This window comes from Phoxinus phoxinus (genome assembly GCF_949152265.1).
Source record: "Phoxinus phoxinus genome assembly, chromosome: 16".
NCBI classification, from domain to species: Eukaryota; Metazoa; Chordata; class Actinopteri; order Cypriniformes; family Leuciscidae; genus Phoxinus; species Phoxinus phoxinus.
The window spans coordinates 6,314,047-6,335,764 of NC_136891.1; the positions used below are offsets into that span (position 1 = coordinate 6,314,047).

Genomic DNA, 21,718 nt, shown 5'->3' on the forward strand with positions numbered 1-21,718 from the left:
ATTATTTTTTTTTTAAAGTCTACCTTTCAAAATGGGAGGATTATGGACTTAAACAATAGAATCAGCCTATAATTTAACCTTTCAAACTACCATTTTTAGAGATTAAAATGTTTAAGATTAAGGTTTGGGTAATTGAACAAATATCCAGCAACAAATGATGTCCTACTTGAGTGAGCAGTCAGGATAAATATACTGTTTGTTCCTGGAACTGGTCTAATGATAAACAGAACACCTACTTAGTACTTACTAAATTTGATATCCCATTTTCTGCTAAATCACACCCAAGGCATGTTCGCAATGACACGAACTGTGATGCGACTACAAAGAAAAGTACTCACAACACCAGCAGTTTCACTCTCCCCTATTATTATGTAATGTAAGTTTTACCCAGAAAACAATGTGAACCTACGGCATTGATAGAACTCTGATAAGATCTTAAGAGTGCTGTAAGTGTCCTCTTACAGGGTCCATTCACTCTCATAATGGAAATCCACACTGGGACCAGTAAGTTTGTGCCGACTCTGTTTGTTTAGGGACTGTTAATTGTAGGCTACTTAATCTAAAGCTGCTGATGTGATGGACTGTCTGACTGAACTCTGAAACCCGGAAAGTCTCGATCCAAAACTACTAGCTAAAGAGTTTCTCATTTTTCAGTTCAGATTTTCCAGCTGGTATATGTGGATCAGATGTCTCTTTTGTTTTATTGTATGATCAGAATCTTCCCATAAAGCTGATCTATGCGTACGGACAGAGCGATGACATTGAGTATCATAAAAGCCGAAGGGGAACGAAGGAGGTGAACCTGTTGAAGTACATGCCTCGTGTCACTCCTCCGAACAGCAAGTATTTCGACATGACTATGGTCAATGTAAGAGATTTTTACTTATTTATTTTTCAGTCAGTTTCATTAAGCAGAATTAAAAAAAAAAATTTGCCAATTCGTTATTTGAGCTTTCGATAATCAATCCTTCAAAAGGCAAAAAACTTTGACCTGGTGCAAAGAACAAGCAATATTCCAGGTTAAAGTTAATATTTGTCCTACCAGGCTGTGACCACAACAAGCAAAAGAATGTTAAATCAGTTGTTTGGTTACAATTCATTTTATTTTACATTGAAGAATAATTGGCAATTGGTCCAAAATCCAGGTGCACAAAAAACATGGTTATTGAGAAAAAAATGATGCCATAACATTTAGACTAGACTATAGACAAGTCAAGTCATCTTTAGTTTTTAGAGAGCTTTATACAATACATATTATTTCAAATCACTGTAAAGTACATTTCCAATGATAAAAAAAGTGTCATTGTTCATCTGAAGTCACAAGAGCGATTTTAACAACAATGTAGGGCTAATTCACAAAAAAGGGGTCATGAACTGAGAATTAAAATTTTCCTTTTGACAGTTAAGAGTTTGTTATACTATAAAAACAGTATTGGTTTATTCTTAGTGAATTCCCCCATAATCCTTTTTGACTTGTCTAATGTCTAAATGTTGGAACTTTCACTTTACATGTTTATTAAATTCAAAATCATTTCAGTTCTCTGTACCAGCCACTCAAACCTACTATCACTGCAAGATCATGAAAGCCCCGACTTTTGATCGCAAACAGCACATTTATCGTGTAAGTGAGTCTATGAACTTCACACACATGATCTATCCACCGATCTGTCGATCATCTTCATCTCTGACTTACTTTCCTCATCTCCAGATTGAGCCGTTCATCACAAACTTGGACCTCGTGCATCATGCGCTGCTGTACCGCTGCCCGCCGTCTGTGACGGTGCCATTGGAAGCGCAATGTTACACGCAATTGAGTATCAATGAGTGTATGGAGACTACTGCAGTGTGGGGAGTCGGCGGAGGGGTCAGTATCTGTTCAGAAATCAAACATTCTCTTTAGCTCATTTTCATCTCTTGGTTATATTTTCTCATTTTTAAATTACTAATATGCAGGGGCGGGTTTACCATTTCGGGGGCCCCAAGCACAGTAATATTGAATAGACATTTAAAAAAACATATTTATTAAAACTGCATACCAAAAATTGTCTACACCTTTGTACTTGCTCCCTTAAGCTTTAAGATATAAACCTTCTAGGTTTTGGATTCATCAAGAGTCTTAATTTCGTCCATTGTCTTCAATATTAAAAATTACACCATTTAGCTATTAGAAAATGAACAATTAGCTTGAAAAATTGTCTTCTTATTTTGAAATATGGCTATATCTGATATTCCGATTCTCAAATATGTGTTAGTGATTGTATTTTGTCTTTTAAACACTTTTATAATGATCATGTTAGATGATAATGGGTGATCAGTGCCACCATGTAATAGTTGGCTCTTCAGCGCAGAGAATCAGAGTTGTTTATAACACGCAAATTCATTTATATCCGAAAGACATGAAAGTAAGTGGCCAGTGAACTGGGAGAAGAATAAAAAGTAAACCTAAAAGTAAACTATTTAGTTACCTACATGTATTTCTGACGTCAATAAATCAAAGTGTCAAATTAGAATAATTTTGTATTGCTGCTTCTATAGACATCAGTATATATTTTACAAACTAAATATTTTCTAGTATTAGGCCTACGTGTATTTAAATGAAACCTAAATTAAACATTGGTGTTGTTGTTGGGGGAAAAAACCTGCACAGTTGTGATAATTGACAAGCAACGTCTCTGGCTCAGCGCCAAAGCGCGCACGGCGATTTGGTTAGTGTTAGTTCACCCAAAGATAAAAATGGCATCATTTACTCAATCTCGTGTCGTTCCAAACCCATATGACTTTCATGCATTTTTGGGACACAAATGTGAAGATAGCCTATTCTAATGAAATCTGGAAGATTTTCTGTCCCTCCATTTGAAACTTGAGACGCATCAAAGCGTTCATTAAGAATCATGACTCGAGCAGTTTAATCCAGTAAGAGACACGATTGCTTTAAATGATGAGCAGATTTAATTTAGGCTTATTCACATATAAACATTGATCAGCAAACAATGTTTGCAGAATTCTGAATTTGGTTCCGGAAGCTTCTGTAACAGCGGTCATCAACTGATTTAATAGCTTGGTCAGCAGGGGTCCCTCCAACCTGCGGGGCCCTAAGCATTTGCGTGGTGGTTAACAACGCTACCGCTAATATGGAACATTTGTGGGGTCTATGAGTCATCAAAATTTTGGTTCCTTATATCCCTTTCTTTCAGGCTTTTGAACTCCCTGAGATGGCAGGACTTCCAATTGGAGGAAATGTTGGAGATGTTTTCTACAGGCTTGAAGTGCATTACAACAACCTAAATAAAAGTGCAGGTCAGTCAGTGGTGGTTTACAATGTAAAATATAACACTGGGATGAATATTTAAGGATTTGTTATAAACAATACTTTCTTCTCTACACAGGTCGAGTTGATAGCTCGGGTCTGCGATTCTATTACACACCTGAACTCCGTCAGCATGATGCAGCTGTTTTAGGAACAGGGCTTGTAGTGGCCCCTGGGTACGCCATCCCACCCAAAGCCAAATCCTTCCTCACGTACGGCCTGTGTGACACTGCCTATATTCCAAAGGTGTGCATGTATTAGCTACTCACCTTCTCACAATCAAAGGCAGACTCAGCAGATGCGACTGGTTGATCTGTTCCCAGACAGACTTCACCATCTCTGTTAACTATAGACCTGATAGTCCGGCTATGAGTAACACACTTCTAGACAAAATAACCTTGAATTGGGTACATGTTATTTTAGCTAAAATAACTTGCGAGATAAATGATATTCCATCATGTAAGCAAAGTCAACAGTGATTACAATGTGATTGGTTTCATTTCTTTGACATGTTCTATGCTATTTGTAGCCCACTTATAGTCAAAACTGATTCATTGTAGTTTTTGGCCAGGCAGCGCTTGAGATGGTTGATATCCCATCATGTTACCAATGTCAATAATATCTACAAGATGTAAGTGTAATTTCATGTCATGGTCAATCTGTAGTCACGATTTAGCTATAGACGACTATTAGATGGCTGGCTATTAGACGTCTTTTAAACGCAAAATTGCTTGCTGGGTTGTATTCTGTGATCTACAGGTTCTGGAGACGCCAAATGATCTTCAGGTGTTTTCTGTGATGATGCACACACACTTGACTGGGCGGAAGGTGCGAGTTGGACACTTCAGGTAAACGTCTTCTGATCAATAACTGAATTAAAGCTCACTGGAATATCAAAATGAAAAATAATTTACTCACACTCATGTCATTCCAAACCTGTGTGCTTTTCTTTCTTGTGGGGAAGACAGAAGGAGATGTGAAGCAGAATGTTCATGCTGCTTTGTTCCATTTGATAATAATAACAACTTTTATTTGTTTTTGTTTTGTTAAAAAAAAAAAAACGTAGGATAAAAAAAGTAAAAGGTTTGTTTGACCAGACAAAAATAAGAGTTTTTCCTCATTTTTCTAATGGAGTGGAAAATGGAGTGAAAAATAATTCACAGAAAATGTTAAATTATCCCATAATTTACAGCCATCCCAGGTGTATTACGAACACAATCGGAGAGTTATATAAAATAATATCTTGGCTCTTCTTTGCTTTGTAATGGCATTGAATAGTTTTTGAAGCTCCAAAAAGCGCATCCATCCATCATAAAAGTAATCCATCCGACTCCAGGGGGTTCATAATGCTTAATAAAGAAGTGATGGGTTTTGTTAGAAATTATCCGTATTTAAAACTTTATAAACTATAATCACTGGCTTCCGGCAACGACCGTACACGCTTTCATGAGAATGTCGAGATCCGGCAGAAGGGTGACCTCTGACCTGACGAAATCCTTTGACATTTTCCTTTAAAACTACTAGTTTCTCTGATCCCTAACTTTATGATCTGTTTCATGTTATGCATGTTGTTTTCTGCCCTATCTGTACGGTCTCTTTGCCTGCATCGTGTTTACTTGCTATAATATAACATTGTATTGACCTTGAGTTTGCAGAAAGACACTACATAAAATAAACTCATTATTATCTTTCACTGCTTTCACAGGAAAAACAGAACAAAACCTGTTAAGTATGTTGTTGTCTATTTCAGAGAAGGAAAACAGATCGATTTCTTATCTGCGGATGAAAACTATGATTTTGAATACCAGGAAGTGACAAACTTGGGCCAAACTAAGACAGTGAAGTTGGTGAGTGTAAAATTATTTGAATTAGTTTACCCAAAATTAAAATTCTGTCATTAATTACTCTCCCTCATGTCGTTCCAAACCCGTAAGCCCTGTGCTCATCTTCAGAACAAAAATTAAGATATTTTTGATGAAATCCGAGAGCTTTCTGACCCCACAGACGCAATTACCACTTTCAAGGCCCAGAAACGAAGTAAAGACATCGTTAAAATAGTCCATGTGACAACAGTGGTTCAACCTTAATGTTATGAAGCGACGAGAGAACCGACTTTATTCAACAATTTCTTCTCTCCGACGCTGTTCACATGAACACCTCAACACATGCATGTGATGCTGACACAGGATTCGGCCAATACTCAGCCGCCGTTCTGATGCAGAACCCAGAAGCGCCGCACTGTTATAATACATGAACAGCGTCAGAAACTGACACGGAAGAGAAGAAATCGTTGAATAAAGTCGTTATTTTTGTTTGTTTGTTTTTTGCACACAAAAAGTATTCTCGTCTCTTCATAACATTAAGGTTGGACCACTGTTGTCTAGGGCTGTCACTTTTTGTTCGAAAATCGTTTGCACAATCGATCAGACCAACCAACACAAGTTTCGAAAATGAAAATAGGGAATCGATTTTAACGGCTTTCAGGACGCAGAATGCATGGCGCTGGCCACTGGGTTCAGCGTTGCGCTTCAGATACAACGCGATTTGCGCGATTGAACTTTGACCGCGGCGTGCGCACCGCTTGGTCGACCCAGCAACAAAACGTCTCGCGCTATCTGTAGCCTATTGAATGGCTCAGCCATTGAACCGCACAGTCCAATGGCATAGATCTGACCAATTGTTGGTGTGTTTGAGGTAAAAACAAAAGAGCTGCTTTCACAAAACAGAATGTCTCGCAAGCCATTGAAATGAATGGGTCTCATGGTGCCGCGAATGCCGTGCCCTGTCTGAAAGGCGCTTTCTCTCAGAGCGCGTCCAGCTCGTCACGATACGCCCGCAGCGAACGCGCATCACACAGCAACTGCAGGTTCTGATAAACACACATGACAGCAAATTATAGCCTACTTCTGCATAAGGTGTCGCCAGTATTTAGAAAATTTCAAGCATAGGCTACAGATAGCTTACAGACTCGGGCTACAGGCTACGTAGGTGAAATTTGTTTGACATTTCTAATCGTGAAAACAGCCATGTTAAAGCCTGCAGTAATGTTTTTCATTGATGTAATGGCAGTCCACTCTGCTTTTCGAGAATGCTACACTCCTGTTTGTAATTGTACACGAAATTTCATGCCAATAAATCATCAGAAATATTGTGCGTCTCAAGCGCCCTCTTTACGTTCGTCCTGCCTGTTAGTTGTCCGTGGATTGGCCTATATTTGGCGTTGAAAATGGAAACGTCTTTAGACATGGAAAATCGATTTTACAATCGATTCAATGAACACTTATGTCTCGAAAATCGAAAAGGATTTTTTCACAAAAGTGACAGCCCTACTGTTGTCACATGGACTATTTTAACAATGTCTTTACTACCTTCCAGGGCGTTAAAAAAGTGGTAAAAACGTTGCAGTTTCATCAAAAGTATCTTAATTTGTGTTCTGAAGATGAATGAGGGTTTTACTGGTTGGAACCACATGAGGGTGAGTAATTACTGACAGAATTTTACATTTTTGGATGAACTATCCCTTTAACATGCTGCTCACTTTACAGGCATTTCAATACTGTATCAAATATATGCAATGCACCATCCCATACATCCCACTTAAATGTTAGTCGAGCCAAAAACGATGGGTTTGTCTTGTCTAAAGGAGGTTTAGGCCAAGTTTATTAATGCATAATTATTAGTATTAAGGAAAATAAAACAGCTTTTTTTCTCTTTCAGGGTGACAAATTGCTGGTGGAGTGTACTTATAATACTGAAAACCGTACCAAACTCACATGGGTTGGTACAAATATTGAACATTTCTTCATGTTGCTTCACATTTCAACTGCTTTACATTTAAATGTCTGTGTGTGTGTCCACAGGGGGGGCTCTCGACTTCAGAAGAGATGTGTTTGGCTTTCCTCTTCTACTATCCAGCTATGAATCTGAGCGGCTGTATGAGCTTCCCTAATGTAACCACTTTAAGATCTGAGATGGGATCACCCAATCAAAGGTAATTCACTTATAAACACTAGTGTCATCCCAATGTGATCCATGAGTGCATTTAGCCCCAATACTGACCTTGGCTTTTATTTGATAATTGCAGTGCTTGGCTCACCATGATGAACAACATGACTTGGAATGACACGTCTATCAATCAATACCAACAAACACTGAAGAAAATCGATCAGCTGGTCATAATTGCGGATTCATTTGTAAGTGTCCACACCTCTACAACATGCATCAATCTCTCATTTTTCTAAGTTGCCGCCTAACAGGGTTGCGAATGTGTATTTACAGAAAAACATGTCACGCAACACAGGGATGATTCCTGATCTCAAAGTCATCCCGTCTGCACCCTGCATGAGGAGCAGTTGTGCCATCAAAAGTCTTGCTTTGATATCACTGCTCCTCTGTTTGGCAGTGCATTGGGCTTATTAATGAAATGCTCATGCAAAAATACTAAACCTGATGTTCTTTCAGTGTCTGTGATTAAAAGTCAATCAATCTAGATCAGGAGCTCAAGGCAGCTCCACCCTCAATAACAACCAGAGGAAAATCCTACAAAATTTATGTTTCATATAAGGGAATGTCAAAGGTGTGAGTTTCAGGCCTCGAAAAATCATAACTAATAAAATCATAAAGGGTCATGGAAAATTCTATATTCAATATGAAATGTTCTAATATATCCTTTTCATTGAATGCTAAATAAACAAGCTAACACAATAAAACTACACGGGCATAAAAATAATAACATGCATTCATGCTGACATACAGATTTTGTTTTTCATAAAAGTTGTCACGTTTTTAAAAATGTTTGTTTAAACTTTTTTGCTGAGTAGCTAAATTAATCCAAAATTATTTAAAAAGAGAACTCCCAACGGCTCGATTAAACCTTTTCTAACATGTTTTCATTTTCAGAGTAAAAATTAATTGTGATTTTTGTGGGGCAAAGTAGAAAATTGGGTGTAACTTGTGATAATTTAATAAAAAATATAATTAAAAGGCTCAAATTAAAAAAATAAAAAAATAATGGATTTTTATTGAAATGTTGTTCAATATCAATATGATGTGCAACTGTTTTTTATAGCCAAGACTTTGTACTGTAGTAGCCGAGAAATTTCCACTGGAGCAAAACGTGTGACAACTAGCCCCGGTCTCCGTCTAGGTCTACCATGTCAACTTTTGTTAGTGTACTTACATGAATGATGTAGTAGTATCCTGTTATGCAATGCTTGTTTGACAGTCACAGCGGACACGCCCGTGCAGCCCGATTCATTCTCCAGGTTAGTGGCTTTATAAAGCTGATGTACAGAATCAAAGGGCATTACTGCAGCAGAACTTCATCTAGACATGTCGCGCGCTTCCGTCACTCCACCGAACTTCTCGTGGGTCCAACCTCAGAAACTCGCCGGACTGGCCTGTCCTTCAGAAACTCAGCATTTCAAGTTCCTGGTGGAGAATGGCATCAAACACCTGGTGTGCTTGTTAGAATCAATTCCACCGAAATATGAGATCTGTCCAGAGCTCACCCTGCATCACATCAGCATAGTGGACTTCACGCCACCGAGTCTGGCTCAAATACTGCGATTCCTGAGCATCGTGGACGAAGCCAATGCTAAAGGGGAGGTGAGTGGAAAACACTTTTATAGTTAATAGATCCATGATAGGATTAAAAGCAAAAAGCTTAATTTTCTCGTTTTTATTTTTGGACATTAAAAATTATAGTCTTACAAATATATATATATTTTAAGTTCAATAATCATAAATTGATGTAATTGGTCGACTAGTCAAGCGCTGAGAAAAGAAACGGATGACACGTGACACCGCTGAGTGCATTTGCTACTCCAGCAGAGAAAACGTTATCATGAGTTACGGGCCTTAACAAGTTCATTAAACCGTTATGTTATAAAAACAGATTTATTATAATTTATTAAGTACTAATCTGTTATGTAGTGTTTAATGCCCTATGTTAAAAATATCATAGCTAAGGGTCAACAAAATGTTACGTGTGTTTTCCTAAACCGTTGTCAGCCAAATTAAACCTGATTTTGTCCCTTTCTCATCCTCAGGCTGTTGCGGTTCACTGTATGCATGGTCATGGCAGGACAGGGACCATGCTAGCCTGCTATCTGGTGAAAACAAGGAACATCTCTGGTCTGGAAGCCATCAAAGAAATCCGCCGACTTCGGAAAGGGTCCATTGAGACAGAAGACCAGGAGAAAGCAGTGATAGAGTTTCACAAATACATTCAAAACTGTTCTCAAAAACATTAAATCCACACTCACATTTATATCCACATTGACAGGTGTCTGTGATCCATGTTCTTCACCAGGTGTTAAGTTTCTCTCTCTCTCTCTGTTTATTTCTATTTAACAGTTAATCTTTGAATGCAAAGTTAATTGGTTTGGGTCAATTATGCTTTTGTTTGTATTCAGATCTAATGATTGATTTAAAAAATGCATTAAAAGTAAAGCTCATTCACAACAGCTTGATTTCACCTTTTCTAATTTTCTGAATTAAAATCTATAATGATGTTTGTGGGGCGAAGTAGAAAAATGGGTAGAACTTTCCTGATATTACAATGAAAAAGTCTCATTAAAAGGCTGAAATCATATAATTAAACCCTTAAATATTATGTCAGCATAATTATTATTTTTTCTTAATATATAAACAATTGTTAGAGAACAGATATTTTGACTGCTTTTTTGTAAAACAGAAACAATTTTTTTTTGCTTTTTCAAAATAATACACTGAAATATTCAATATGTATTTTTTAATTGAGTTTTTGTTGTAAAATATTGGCTGAAAAAATTCAACTATTGTGCAAGCATAATCAAAAATATTCCATTACAAAATATAAATAAATAGGCCTATATTTATATAATGATTCTTACAAAATACACCTTTTCAGCTTTTTTTGTGTAAAATCCGTATTTATTTATGATTTACAAAAGCCTATGTAACAACCATTAAAATGAATCAAATAAATTCATCTTTAACCTAACATGTGTGTGCATATGCGTCAGTTTATGTTTCTCAAAGTGGCAAAAAAGAAAGGATATTGTCATTACCCTTATGCATCATTTGAATGTACAAAGTCTGTGTTCTCTGGAAAATTATTTACACAGGCGCCAACAGGTCTAAACTATGAATGAAAAGACACAGGTGCTTAAAAACTGAAGAGACAAGACCAGATCCTTGATTTAAATAAACATCTGCAATACTGAGCTGAGGGAAGCCGTTTAATGCACCATGAAACAGTGGATAGTGACTCGTTTACGGTGTCAAAAGACGCGTTCAATTCTCACGTTTGTCGCTCATCCGTCAAATTTAACCTCCAGACTTATAAATACAAACAAATCTGTCACTATATCAATAGGTTCAAATAAATACCTGCTAATCAAAAGGCTCCTGAATCTCATGTCCACAAAGCTCTTTATTTAAACCATCTCTTTTTAACATTATGCTACCATCAAACTTTGTTTCGTCAACGTCAGAACTGTGGACTACACATCGTCCGGATCAGTTAAACACAAAAAAGAAAAAAAATCTGGCAATTAGAAAATTCTAAACATTTTATAAAAGTGGTAAACCTCAGCGCTCTTACGGAATGACAGACTTGCAGATGACGCAGCAAAAATATCCAAGAAAAAAACGACTACATTCTCAAAAGGAAAAACTGAATTTCACAAATGGTGCTAACAAGGTTACGTGAACTCATTTTTGAGCAAAATCATTTGAATGCAGACACGAGACGTGGCGGGAAGGTGCCTGTGTATCCATGAACGCGGAAGAACCAACTGGAAAATATCAAATAAAATGAAAAACGTGAGCCTCCTATATAAGTTTCGTTCACACGCTACTGTTGAGCTGTTCAATAATACACCGGGACCGACACGGACCCTGATCTGTACAGAGAGCTGTTAACGTTGGTCTATAATATCGGCACTTACTTTCAAAAGAAAAACAGAGGAAAGATGTAGAAAGAGAATAAAATAACACCATAAAATATCCCACTTTACTGCCTATTAAAAAAAATAAAATGAGCAAAAAATGCGTCATTTTTCAATAACATTTCACAAACAAAAATATACCCCCTTCATGTCATTTCAATTTTCTTACTAATATAATTAAAACAATTTACAGTGCTTTATTATAATATATCTTTCGAAGGGAATTTATGGAATATCATCTCTTATTGCAGCTAAATGATACTTAATCGTCCAGTTATTCAATAAAACCCAAAAAGTATGTTTGTAAATGACTGGGAAGCCAAAGCTGGATGTGTTTTGTGTGTGTGTTTTTTCCTTTTCTTCCAGGGATGGATCACGTATTGGCAATTAGTCCGGCTGGGGCTCTTCGCTACTGCTTTATGTTCAGTTCGTTCTCCAGTTCCATGAGCTTCCGGGACGCTTTCACTTTATTCGACACTTCCTTTCCCTGTGAGAAGAGTCTCTGGCGCTCCTTAAATGTCATGGTTTCTGGAGCTCCGCCTATTGTGTTCTCCTGATCGGGGCCGCTGCAATCAAACAATCATGTGTGAGCAATGCAGGCTTAAAGAAGTTATTCATTACTCACCCTCATGTGGAACACTAAAGGATAGAATACAAATTTCATCCATTTTCCGCTTTAAATATTGCGTATCAAATTGTATGGAAGCTTTTATTTTTCACTTTTTTATGTCGCAATTCAGGCTTTTTTTCCCCCTCAGAATGCAATTTAAAAAGGTAATTGCGACCCTTTCTCTTGATTCGTACTTTTTCCAACTATTGCGCGTTCATATCACAATTTTGACTCAGAATTACACGTTATAAACTAAATGAATAGTAATAGTCACATTTGACTTGCAATTACTAAAAAAAAACTCACAATTGCAAGAGAAAAAAAAAAAGCCAGAATTGTGAGATAAACTAGCATTTAAAGCAGTTGTCTCAAACCGGTTCCACGGAGGGCCTAGTGTATGCAGGTTTTCTCTTTTACCTTGAACCAAACTGATTGAGTAGGTCACTAATTGGTTAAGATCTCCCCTCACCTGGTAGTCTAGGTCTTAATTGGGCACTAATTGAAGGGAAAGACCAAAAACCTCCATACACTAGGCCCTCCGTGGAACCGGTTTGAGAACTCTGATTTAAAGGAACCGTATGTAAGATTGTGGCCAAAACTGGTACTGCAAAAACTTTCAAATTACTTTAGAGCGGTGTATCCCCTCCCCCTCCCCCTCCCCCCTAGTCTCGCGTAGCCAGACCTTCAGACTGACGGCTGAAGGTCTGGAATTCATAGCAGCTTTCTTTGGCCAAGGCCCGCCCATAAGGCCGTTTGACCGACATGTCAAACAACCAATTACAGTTCGTTTCGTTCAGCGTCACGTTTCGGTGCGTGGAAATGTCCCCACAACAACAGACCGGCGTGCAACAATTCCCACTAAGTGCCTCAAACAAAACTCCTGGACATCTCTTAAAGAGTCTATGCCGTGAACCTCGCATACTTTCTACGTTTAGCTGATCTTGATAAATGCTCATTGTCACTCATGTAAACACAACAGTTCCGCAATCACACTTCTGCGCTTTGTTTCCCGGCGGACCGAAAATAAACGCGACACTCGCACCCCCCGGAAATCCGATAAAATTCAACCAATCAGATGACGACTTCGACATTCCTGAAGTGTTTCCAGTTAAGTGTACCATATGCATCAGACGTTTAGCCAACGTTTCGTGGGTGTGACGTCTGAGGCTGAGACTAGGTACTGCAATCACTTTCAAATTACTTTAGAGCGGTGTATCCCCTCCCCCTCCCCCCTGACTCGCGGTTGCCAGATAGGCTGCAGGATCCAGCCAGAACGTAGGCTGCTAAAAGGAGCTTTCAATGGCAAGACTAGAGCAGAGCTGGCAATCCGGATGCCAAAACACTACTGACTTCGTGATTGGTAGATAGGCGGAGGGTGGCGCATCAGGCCAAAACACAACATGACAACATCAGTTGAGGGCTGCAACTTGACTTTTAAATGACAATATCCTGGCCGGACTACTGTTGTCAGTGATATAAGTAGGCTATTTGTAATGAACATGATTTCTTAATGTCTACTGACATATCAGGGCCATTTTATGATTAATTGAAATACATTTCTTACATACAGTTCCTTTAAAAAAAGGTAATTGCAATATTTTTTTTACAATACTTTTTTCTCACAAGAGAAATTCCAAGTTTATAACTTTTCATCTCACAGTTCTGACTTTCAACTTGCAGTTGTGAGTTTATATCTTGCAATTCTGAGGGGGAAAAAGTCAGAATTACGAGATATAAACTCGTAACTGTAAGAAAAAAGTCGCAAATCGCAATTACCTTTATTTATTTTTATTCCGTGGCTGAAACTAGCTTCCATAGTATCATGCCAGGTTTATAATATATATATATAAAATATAGAAACATTGTGCTAAACAATCTTTTGTGTTCCTTAGTAGAAAGATGAAGTAATATGGGTTTGGAATGGCATGAGTAACGAGTAACGAGTAAATGATGACTGACTTTATTTTGGGTAAACTAATCCTTTAACTTTGCAAAACAATCTTGAACCTGTTTATAGACAATCAAAAACATCATTTAAAGCATTGATAATGTCATAAGTAGACGGGTTCTTCTGTGTGTTTGGGTGCTGGTTCTACCACACCCAGTGCTGTGAGCTCAGAGTTTGAAGGGTTGATGATGTTTGTAGAGGCTTACAGAAATACCACAGCTTATAGTCCAACCCAAGCATGACATCTTTGGTTCATATGCTTCATACAAACGGTCTGTGTTTTAAGAAACATTCTTAACAAGAGCATGATCGTGCTACTCACCCTTTCGTCCACTTCTCTCTCGGGTCATTGTAAACTTCTCCTGATCCTAGTCCTGTTGTGCTTCCAGTGTACGAATTAAATCCTGTTTTAATTTGGTCAAATGGTAAAAACAATATGAAATTCACATGAAATATCAAGAACATCGATTCAAGAGCGATTAGCAAGATAATTGCAAAAGCTGCTGGGCTCTTAATGGTGGTGAACTGTGTGTGAATATATTTTAGTGCTTTCAAATGAATTAATCATGATTAATCACATCTAACATAAGTTTGTAAATATGTGTGTGTGTGTGTGTATATATATGTATGTGAAGCTCAAACAATTTGAATATCGTGCAAAAGTTGAAAACTTAAAAGGTGAAACTAATATATTATATAGACTCATTACATGCAAAGTGAGATATTTCAAGCCTTTATTTGTTATAATTTTTATAATTATGGCTTACAGCTTATGAAAACCCCAAATTCAAAATTAGAATATTGTGAAAAGGCCATAATCATAAAAATTATAACAAATAAAGGCTTAAAATATCTCACTTTGCATGTAATGAGTCTATATAACATATTGGTTTCACCTTTTAAGTTAAATTACTGAAATAAATGAACTTTTGCACGATATTCGAATTTTTCGAGTTTCACCTGTATATATATATATATATATATATTATATATATATATATATATACACACACACACACACACATACACACAAACTGTACTGTTAGATGTAATATATAATATATATATATATATATATATATATATATATATATATATATAAAATTACAACTTATATATAAATATATTGAGCAATACGTAATTGTTGTTGACTTGAAAACCCTTCATCCCCATCATAGACCCTTAAATCTGCATAATATGAAGATCGTTCAGTTCAACCGTACACTAGCCCAGCAACTTCTGTTCTCCAAACGACTCCACAGACCAGAAGCTGAACAGCGAGAGGAAAGCTTGTTTAGTTAGTGTTAAAGCATTCCAAAGCACACCTGACACAAGGTCTGTGGATCACAGGTCAAAGGTGGAGGTCAAGCGCCAGCTGCTTCTAAACTTGTCTGGTGCTGAGGAACGTCTGTCAGCAAGACGCTCCCCAGCTCCGCACGGCTGGCCTTTACTGCGACCCCCACCGCTGACCTACCGTAGGCGTCATCTAGAAGGCTCACGTGTCCTTGTGTCTGTCAGGGTTAAGGGGCGGTCCGGATCGACCCGGGGAACGCCAGTTTGCTTCCAAGCAATGATGTGCAAGAGCACCACAGCAATCCAAATGCATGTTGACGGTTTCACTGATTGACTGATAATGGAATGAGTTTGGGCCGGAGGGAGAAAGACAAACACATTGACTTGTGAACCAAAAGAAAAAGAAAAAAAAAACCTTCTCCACTGGTGACAACCAAGTACTTCGAGAGCAAAACAGGGCAGCTGGTGGTTTAGCCTAAAACAAGTGGCTCGAAAAGCAAAAACAAGCACATAGCCAGAGGACAGTCGAGATGAAAGGTTTTGTTTCTGAGGCCAAATGTGTTTTATATTGTGGTTTTGAATGCAATACAAAATATGCAGCAAAAGACTGTGATTGTTTGTATGTTTGCACAGAGCTGTTCAGTTTGTATTCATAAAACCTGGAAGAAAATGAGCATTGATTCCCTTCAAGAACATTTAAGGTTGTTTTTTTTAAAGTTGTTTTTTGATTTATGAGCAAGATAAGATCTGTGGTTCACATTACTTTGAGGCTTTGGTTTTGTTGTGTAACAAATTACAGAGTCAGATATTTTGAAACCATTGTGTGCTTTAGAAATGCAAGTTGTGACATAAGGACTACAACAATATATCAAGCATGTTTACTCACATTTTGGTAGTAGTTATATGTGCTTGTACATTGTCAAATATATTACCTTTAAAAGTACAAAAGCTAGTTTGAAACAATGTTATAGAAAATAAGTATTTTATTAAAGTACAACACTAGTTTTAAAATGTAAATGTTCTAGTCTAAACATTTTAGCAATATTTCTATATCAATTTCAAATTCATATAGATGCTAATTTCTGCACTTAGTTTTTTTCCTCAAAAATTGTATTATATCTTTGAAAAATATGCATTATATATATATATATAAATTATTATAGTTAAATAAATAATAATAATAACTTAATAACAGGTGCATATTAATACCTTATAGGTTCATGTACACTGCACTTAAGGTATTATTATTAACTTTTTAAGGGTACATAAATGAATAACTGCCCCAGTGACAAGCTGCTGTACCCATAAAGGTAAAAAATGTGCCCAAAATTTCTTTCAGTGTATGTGTTTATGTTAAGTGTGACTGTGTGTAAATAATGTTGAAGTTAAACTTTTGAAGTAAGGTTGACCAAACACCTTTTTACTCAAATCAAAAAATGCTTTCTAAAACCCCATTAAAGATCCCCAAGGAAACACATGGTGAATTAGCCTACAAACTGACTGAACAACTCTGCAGTAGTACATGGCTGTGGGGCGATGTTTTTCCTTTATCAAAATCAGAAAATTTAGTAAAAAGTCCTGTTTTTGGCTTTGTTGGGATTTGATGAATGAACTTCTTTAACAATAAAGCAGAAAATAAACTTTAAAGGCTTAAAGTCCACAGATAGTGATCCTTTTTTTGCTCAGAGACTTGGTTGTTCCAGCAGGTCGGCGGCGCACCTTCTCAGAGAAGGTGATGGGAGGGGCTGTGGAATCCCATGATTCCATGCGGCCCAATGTGAGAGGAAGCAGGGGAGGGTGGGTGGAGCTAAGCAAATGATGATGGCAAAGACACATCCAAATAAAGACAAACTGGACAGCAAGACAGCAGACAGACAGAATATAAGAGTGAGAACTACAACACCGCTGAAACCAAGCCAAATCAATATTGCATCAGCGCTAAATTTCAGTTCCAAAAACTAGTGAGCTGTCTTAAGGCATCTCCACAAAGATAGCATCTTAATGTAATAATCCAATACACAATTTATGTTACACATTAATATTGGTTAAAACGGTTCAAGTAAATTAAACAAATCTAAATTATATTTTTCAGTAATCAATGAAATACTTATTTATCAATATTTCTTTTATTAAATACATTTATTATTATACATATTATATTATCTAAATTATATTTTATATGATTTTTTGAACAATGAAATAAATATTATAATATGTATTATATAATATTAACATTTAAAATAAAGGTTAAATCAAACATTTACTTTATCAAATACATAACTATTATTATACATGCATATTATTATTATCATTATCTACGTGTTATTTTCATTGATGTTTTTCAGTAATAAATGAAATATTTATATAATTAACATTTAAAATGTAATATTTATTTTACGAAACATTTATTATTATTATTATTATTATACATGCATTTATTTATTGTTTATTATTATTATTACTATATGTAACATATCCCTAGACTCGTCAATCATCTTAGATTTACCTTTTTTTTTTAAAATCTCATTGCATTTTTAATCTCATTCTGGAAAGACAAAGTTTAGAAGACAACGTGTTCCTGCGATGTATTTACCCAGCTTGCTAGGTTTTGGAACTGAGTGTAAACCTAAAGATAACAACCAAAGGGTGTGTATAAAACAATGGTTTTGGGTCCATGAGGCTTCAGCAGAGTTGCAGACAGAAATAATGACATTTAAATGGTAAGAGACGCATTAAGCAAAGCAGCAGCAATTGATTCATGGCTTAAAAAAAAGCTTCATTCAGTCTGAGCAGGGAGAAGTGCCGTGCTTTTTATTGGCTGATTAATGCAAAGTTAGTTCCTCGGTAAGCGTAAATGCAACTCTGATCACAACAGGCCCCAATGACATTAAGTGGAGGGAAGCTTTGTGCAGATTACATGCAAGGTCAGATACACTGGGCATCTTTGTGCAATAGGCTTTTTTTGCACATGACTGTTTAAAAGTTTCACATCTGTTGCAAAGTCACTCAAAATGAGTACGTACAGACAATTAAAAAATTAAATACTAAAATAAATAAATCAAGTTCGAAAATCAAGTTCGAAAAAGTAAAACAACGACTTTGTAATTTGATCAAAATATGAATAAAATATAATATGAAATATGAACATAATAAAATATTTATTTAATACTTTAAAATATTTAGTACTCCTATGTATTCATATTTAAAATAAATGTAATTATTATAAAATATAATAATTATAAATAAATTATTCATTTAAATAAATCATTTTCCAAAGGTACAATTCATTTCCTTAGGGAAACAACTATTTTGAGGGGAAAAATTACTAAGCGCAACTTCAAAGCTATACGAACTTGAAACTGATATAAAACTATTACTTTGAGTGTTAAAACTAGAGTTGTACTACACTTTTTTTATTTTCAAACAGGTTTGACTTGGCAGAACTACATGCACTGATTTAAATGCTTAACACTTGAGGGAGCCAAACCCTAAAAAAAAATTTAGCAGGACTGTACGCACCAAGATTCCTAAAGATACAAGTAAAACAAATTGAGATGGATTTTAAACAGTCAAGCACAAGAAAAGCGCCTCATCCAACAAATCTTTTCCCCGTTGCCAAGAGTAAACAGGACTGAGGAGAGGTGCAGCGTTGAGCCCACCACTGCAAGCGACAAGAAGCCAGTGTCTCGTTCCCTGAGCTGATTATGTTCGAGCATGGGGTCGGGCCGCTGAGACCCGGGCCTACCCCAAAAGCACATCACACACACATGAAACGGCTGGCAACACCAACAGTACTTGGACTGATTTTGGACCGCACAGCGAATCACGAGGTCTACTGACTGCTTGTACGGCGCTAGGATGATTCGAGGAAGAGGAATCGGGGGGAATAGGTGATCGGAAAACAAACAAACAAAAAACTAATTACTATTTAAAAGGAACATTATGGCTTTAATACAAGCTGAGCTCACTTGATAGCATTTGTTGCATACAATAAGTTTGATAACTTAGTAAAGAATAAATAAGAATAACAGTAATTGTACCAATAAATTGCATCCAAGTTATGATTAAAATGTTGTTCTGCTGATTCAAGGCGACAGTACTGAACGACTCGTGTAAAATTACACCAACCTTTCTGGTATTCTTGTGTGAACAGTTTGCAAAAGTTGCTTGCTTTGATTTGCAGGCTTTTTACAGTAGTTATACAACGTGTAAAGTTATATTCCCCTTTTCTGATTATTATACATGTTGAGAACCAATAATTTGTTTTCTGGATCTTTGATATAAAGATCAAAAGAAAAGCATTATAAATAACTTTCCTGTCACTTTTGATTGCTAATGCACCCTTGATGAATAACAGAATTGATTTCTTTGAAAATAAAACAAATATTACTGACCCCAAACTTTTGAGTCGTAGTTTAAAAAGAAAGAAATAAATGAGTCGATATAGTTTTCTATGATAATGGACAAATGCTGTCAACTGAGCTCAACTTGTAATGAAACCCAAAAGATTCCTGCAAAAAAAAAAAAAAAACAAAAAAAAAAAAAAAAAGATAAAAACCAGGACATATGATTCGATTGATTGGCTATGATACTACGCAAATTTACAGATAGAAAGGTAGAGGGAATATGGAAAATGTAGAGCGCTGAGACTCCGTTGGAAAACAGGAAAAGGAACAAACGAACACCAAAAAAAACTAAACATGAAAACGAATAACCCAATAACAAACGGAGGACGAGTGGGCTGAGGTCGGGCCCTTCTCTCTCCTCGGCGTCTCTACCTTTCGAGTTGGCTGACGGGATGAAGCTGGGTTTGGTGGGAGGGAGAGGGGGCTGCCCTGCCTTGAGAGCAGTACTGTTGGCATTGGCCGCTGTGGGCAGCTGGAATGAGTTGGACAGAAAGATGCCATCTGAGACGGGACGGGGCTTGCGCGCGGTTGGCGGCGGCTGGGACTTTGGGGCGGGCGGAAGGTCACCGTAGGACTTCCGGGTGGCCGAGAGCTTAACCTGACCTGTTAGGCCCGCGTCCTCCTCATCCTCCTCCTCCTCGTCATTGTACGAGACAAACTTGGCAGTGTATATGGTGTCGGGGGAGGCGACCTGGGTTTTGAGGTAGGAGGTGTTTCTCTGAGGCGGGGGCGGAGGGGCGCTGTTGTTGATGTTAGTGGTGGGGGTGCTTGCGGGTGAAGGGGGCTGGTAATCCCGGGGAAGGGGAGGTCTGTACAGACCAGGCTCGTCTGGCGTTAGCAGCTTACGCTCGGCTTCCTCGTGCTGCCGGCGCCGCCCTGCCTCCAGGCGGGTGTAGTACTCTTCCTCCTGTCTCCTCTGAAGGGGGAACATGGGAAGAGCTGGTTAGAGCTGCCTTTGCTAGCCTGCGCCGCTCACATTGACCACCAGGGGCCCCGGCGAGGCCTGGGTCAAAGCTAACGGTACTCTGGCTAATGGATGCACCAATGTAGTAAAGCTACATTGTAGTGGACGAAATGTGTTTGCTGATGTGATGTAATGTGTTTCTAAATGTGAATTAAGTTGCTAAAACTTACTCCTGCATGTTTGGGGAAAGTGGGCCAGTGGCTTTAACAAATACAGTCTACACTGCAAGCAAGCAAGCAAAGGCACAAACTAGACATGATATGAAGCAACAATACTGCTAGCTTGCATTGTCGCTTGTTGCATAGAGAGCCTTGTTATTTGTAATGCGCATAGTTTTGCAAGTTCAGTGCACGTTGCAACTTAATCTGGCCAAGAACCACCCATTTGGACATGAAAAGGGACCAATCACTTACATATACACGTACACAAGTGTTTCAAAGATTTCACGTAAGGGTACGTTTACATGACAACGATGTACTAAAAATGGAAACGTTTTTTCTTTGTGCAGATGACAAGGTAATCAAAAGGATCCCCATTCACACGGATCTGCGAAAACGACTAAAAACGCTGTATTACGCATGCCAGGCCAGTAGTAGGCGATGTCATGTTGTAAAGAAAGACTATGTGCCTGTGCACATTCGCATTCTTTTACAGGGCACTCGCCTGCCTATAGACTAAACATGTAATATGCATGTGCATGCCATCACCTTTTTCACAGATTTACGTTTTTGTACTTTACACAGAGACAGTAACGGTATTGTTTTAAAAACTTGCACTTTGAAAACCAGTTTTCCAAAGTTAGCATTTGTAGGCCCCCAAAACGCCATTATCATCGCATAAAACGTTTTCCGTTTCTAGTTGAAAACAGTGTCATGAAAACGGCTCCTTAATCTAACTCAAAAATGCTAATTGTATAAACACAATATAATTTACTTGCATTGTGTTGCTTGCTTGCAGTGAAGACATTGTAAAAGACTTGCATTTGACTGTAAGCACACCAGATGGCACCAAAGAGAAACAAGTCACTACAGCTGACAGATGCGTCTTGTTCTAACAGTAATGGAAAGACTGGAGCATATGATACTGTTACGAGCTCCATGTCTGGCTGGCATTTGGTGGTTTAACTCTGGAGAAAAACACCCAGTGGCTGGCTGCTCTGGTCTCTGCATGGATCCCCTGGGTTAATATGCGGTGGGAATGTCTCTTATGAGTGCGTGTGGAGGCAAAACACACATGAGCTAGTTCAATCTGGGACG

General features: G+C 37.6%; 3 protein-coding genes and 1 long non-coding RNA gene across 20 annotated transcripts in view; 2 read left to right on the forward strand and 2 right to left on the reverse strand.

Moving 5' to 3' along the window:
- LOC307012765 overlaps positions 1-7,891 on the reverse strand; it is a 33,314-nt gene extending 25,423 nt beyond the window's left edge. The window contains exon 1 of the long non-coding RNA XR_013800676.1: positions 7,754-7,891. This is a non-coding gene — a long non-coding RNA (uncharacterized lncRNA). The remainder of the gene's footprint in view (positions 1-7,753) is intronic.
- The window catches only part of LOC307012763 (DBH-like monooxygenase protein 2 homolog), a gene marked incomplete at its 3' end in the record, with an annotated part of 31,941 nt that extends 23,913 nt beyond the window's left edge, over positions 1-8,028 (forward strand). The window contains exons 4-14 of one of the 2 annotated variants that reach the window (XM_079639799.1): positions 716-868; positions 1,538-1,621; positions 1,709-1,864; positions 3,195-3,297; positions 3,387-3,553; positions 4,067-4,155; positions 5,058-5,154; positions 7,025-7,084; positions 7,168-7,298; positions 7,392-7,500; positions 7,586-7,726. In XM_079639799.1, the coding sequence (XP_079495925.1) occupies positions 716-868; positions 1,538-1,621; positions 1,709-1,864; positions 3,195-3,297; positions 3,387-3,553; positions 4,067-4,155; positions 5,058-5,154; positions 7,025-7,084; positions 7,168-7,298; positions 7,392-7,500; positions 7,586-7,726 (1,290 nt within the window). Of the gene's footprint in view, positions 1-715; positions 869-1,537; positions 1,622-1,708; positions 1,865-3,194; positions 3,298-3,386; positions 3,554-4,066; positions 4,156-5,057; positions 5,155-7,024; positions 7,085-7,167; positions 7,299-7,391; positions 7,501-7,585 lie in introns of both variants that reach the window. The other variant, XM_079639798.1, reaches the window with a different exon arrangement.
- A 268-nt stretch (positions 8,029-8,296) lies between these two features.
- On the forward strand, positions 8,297-10,290 carry dusp23a (dual specificity phosphatase 23a). The gene is made up of 2 exons (XM_079639800.1): positions 8,297-8,914; positions 9,358-10,290. Exons 1-2 carry the CDS (start codon positions 8,639-8,641, stop codon positions 9,559-9,561), a joined length of 480 nt encoding a protein of 159 aa, XP_079495926.1. The 5' UTR covers positions 8,297-8,638; the 3' UTR covers positions 9,562-10,290.
- A 1,161-nt stretch (positions 10,291-11,451) lies between these two features.
- afdna (afadin, adherens junction formation factor a) overlaps positions 11,452-21,718 on the reverse strand; it is a 109,956-nt gene continuing 99,689 nt past the window's right edge. For 8 of the 16 annotated variants that reach the window (XM_079639788.1, XM_079639789.1, XM_079639787.1 and 5 more), the window contains 3 exons: positions 19,871-20,414; positions 14,122-14,203; positions 11,452-11,807 (listed from right to left, as the gene is read on the reverse strand). In XM_079639788.1, the coding sequence (XP_079495914.1) occupies positions 11,651-11,807; positions 14,122-14,203; positions 19,871-20,414 (783 nt within the window). In that variant the 3' untranslated portion in view covers positions 11,452-11,650. The remainder of the gene's footprint in view (positions 11,808-14,121; positions 14,204-19,870; positions 20,415-21,718) is intronic. The other 8 variants (XM_079639778.1, XM_079639779.1, XM_079639777.1 and 5 more) reach the window with 3 other exon arrangements.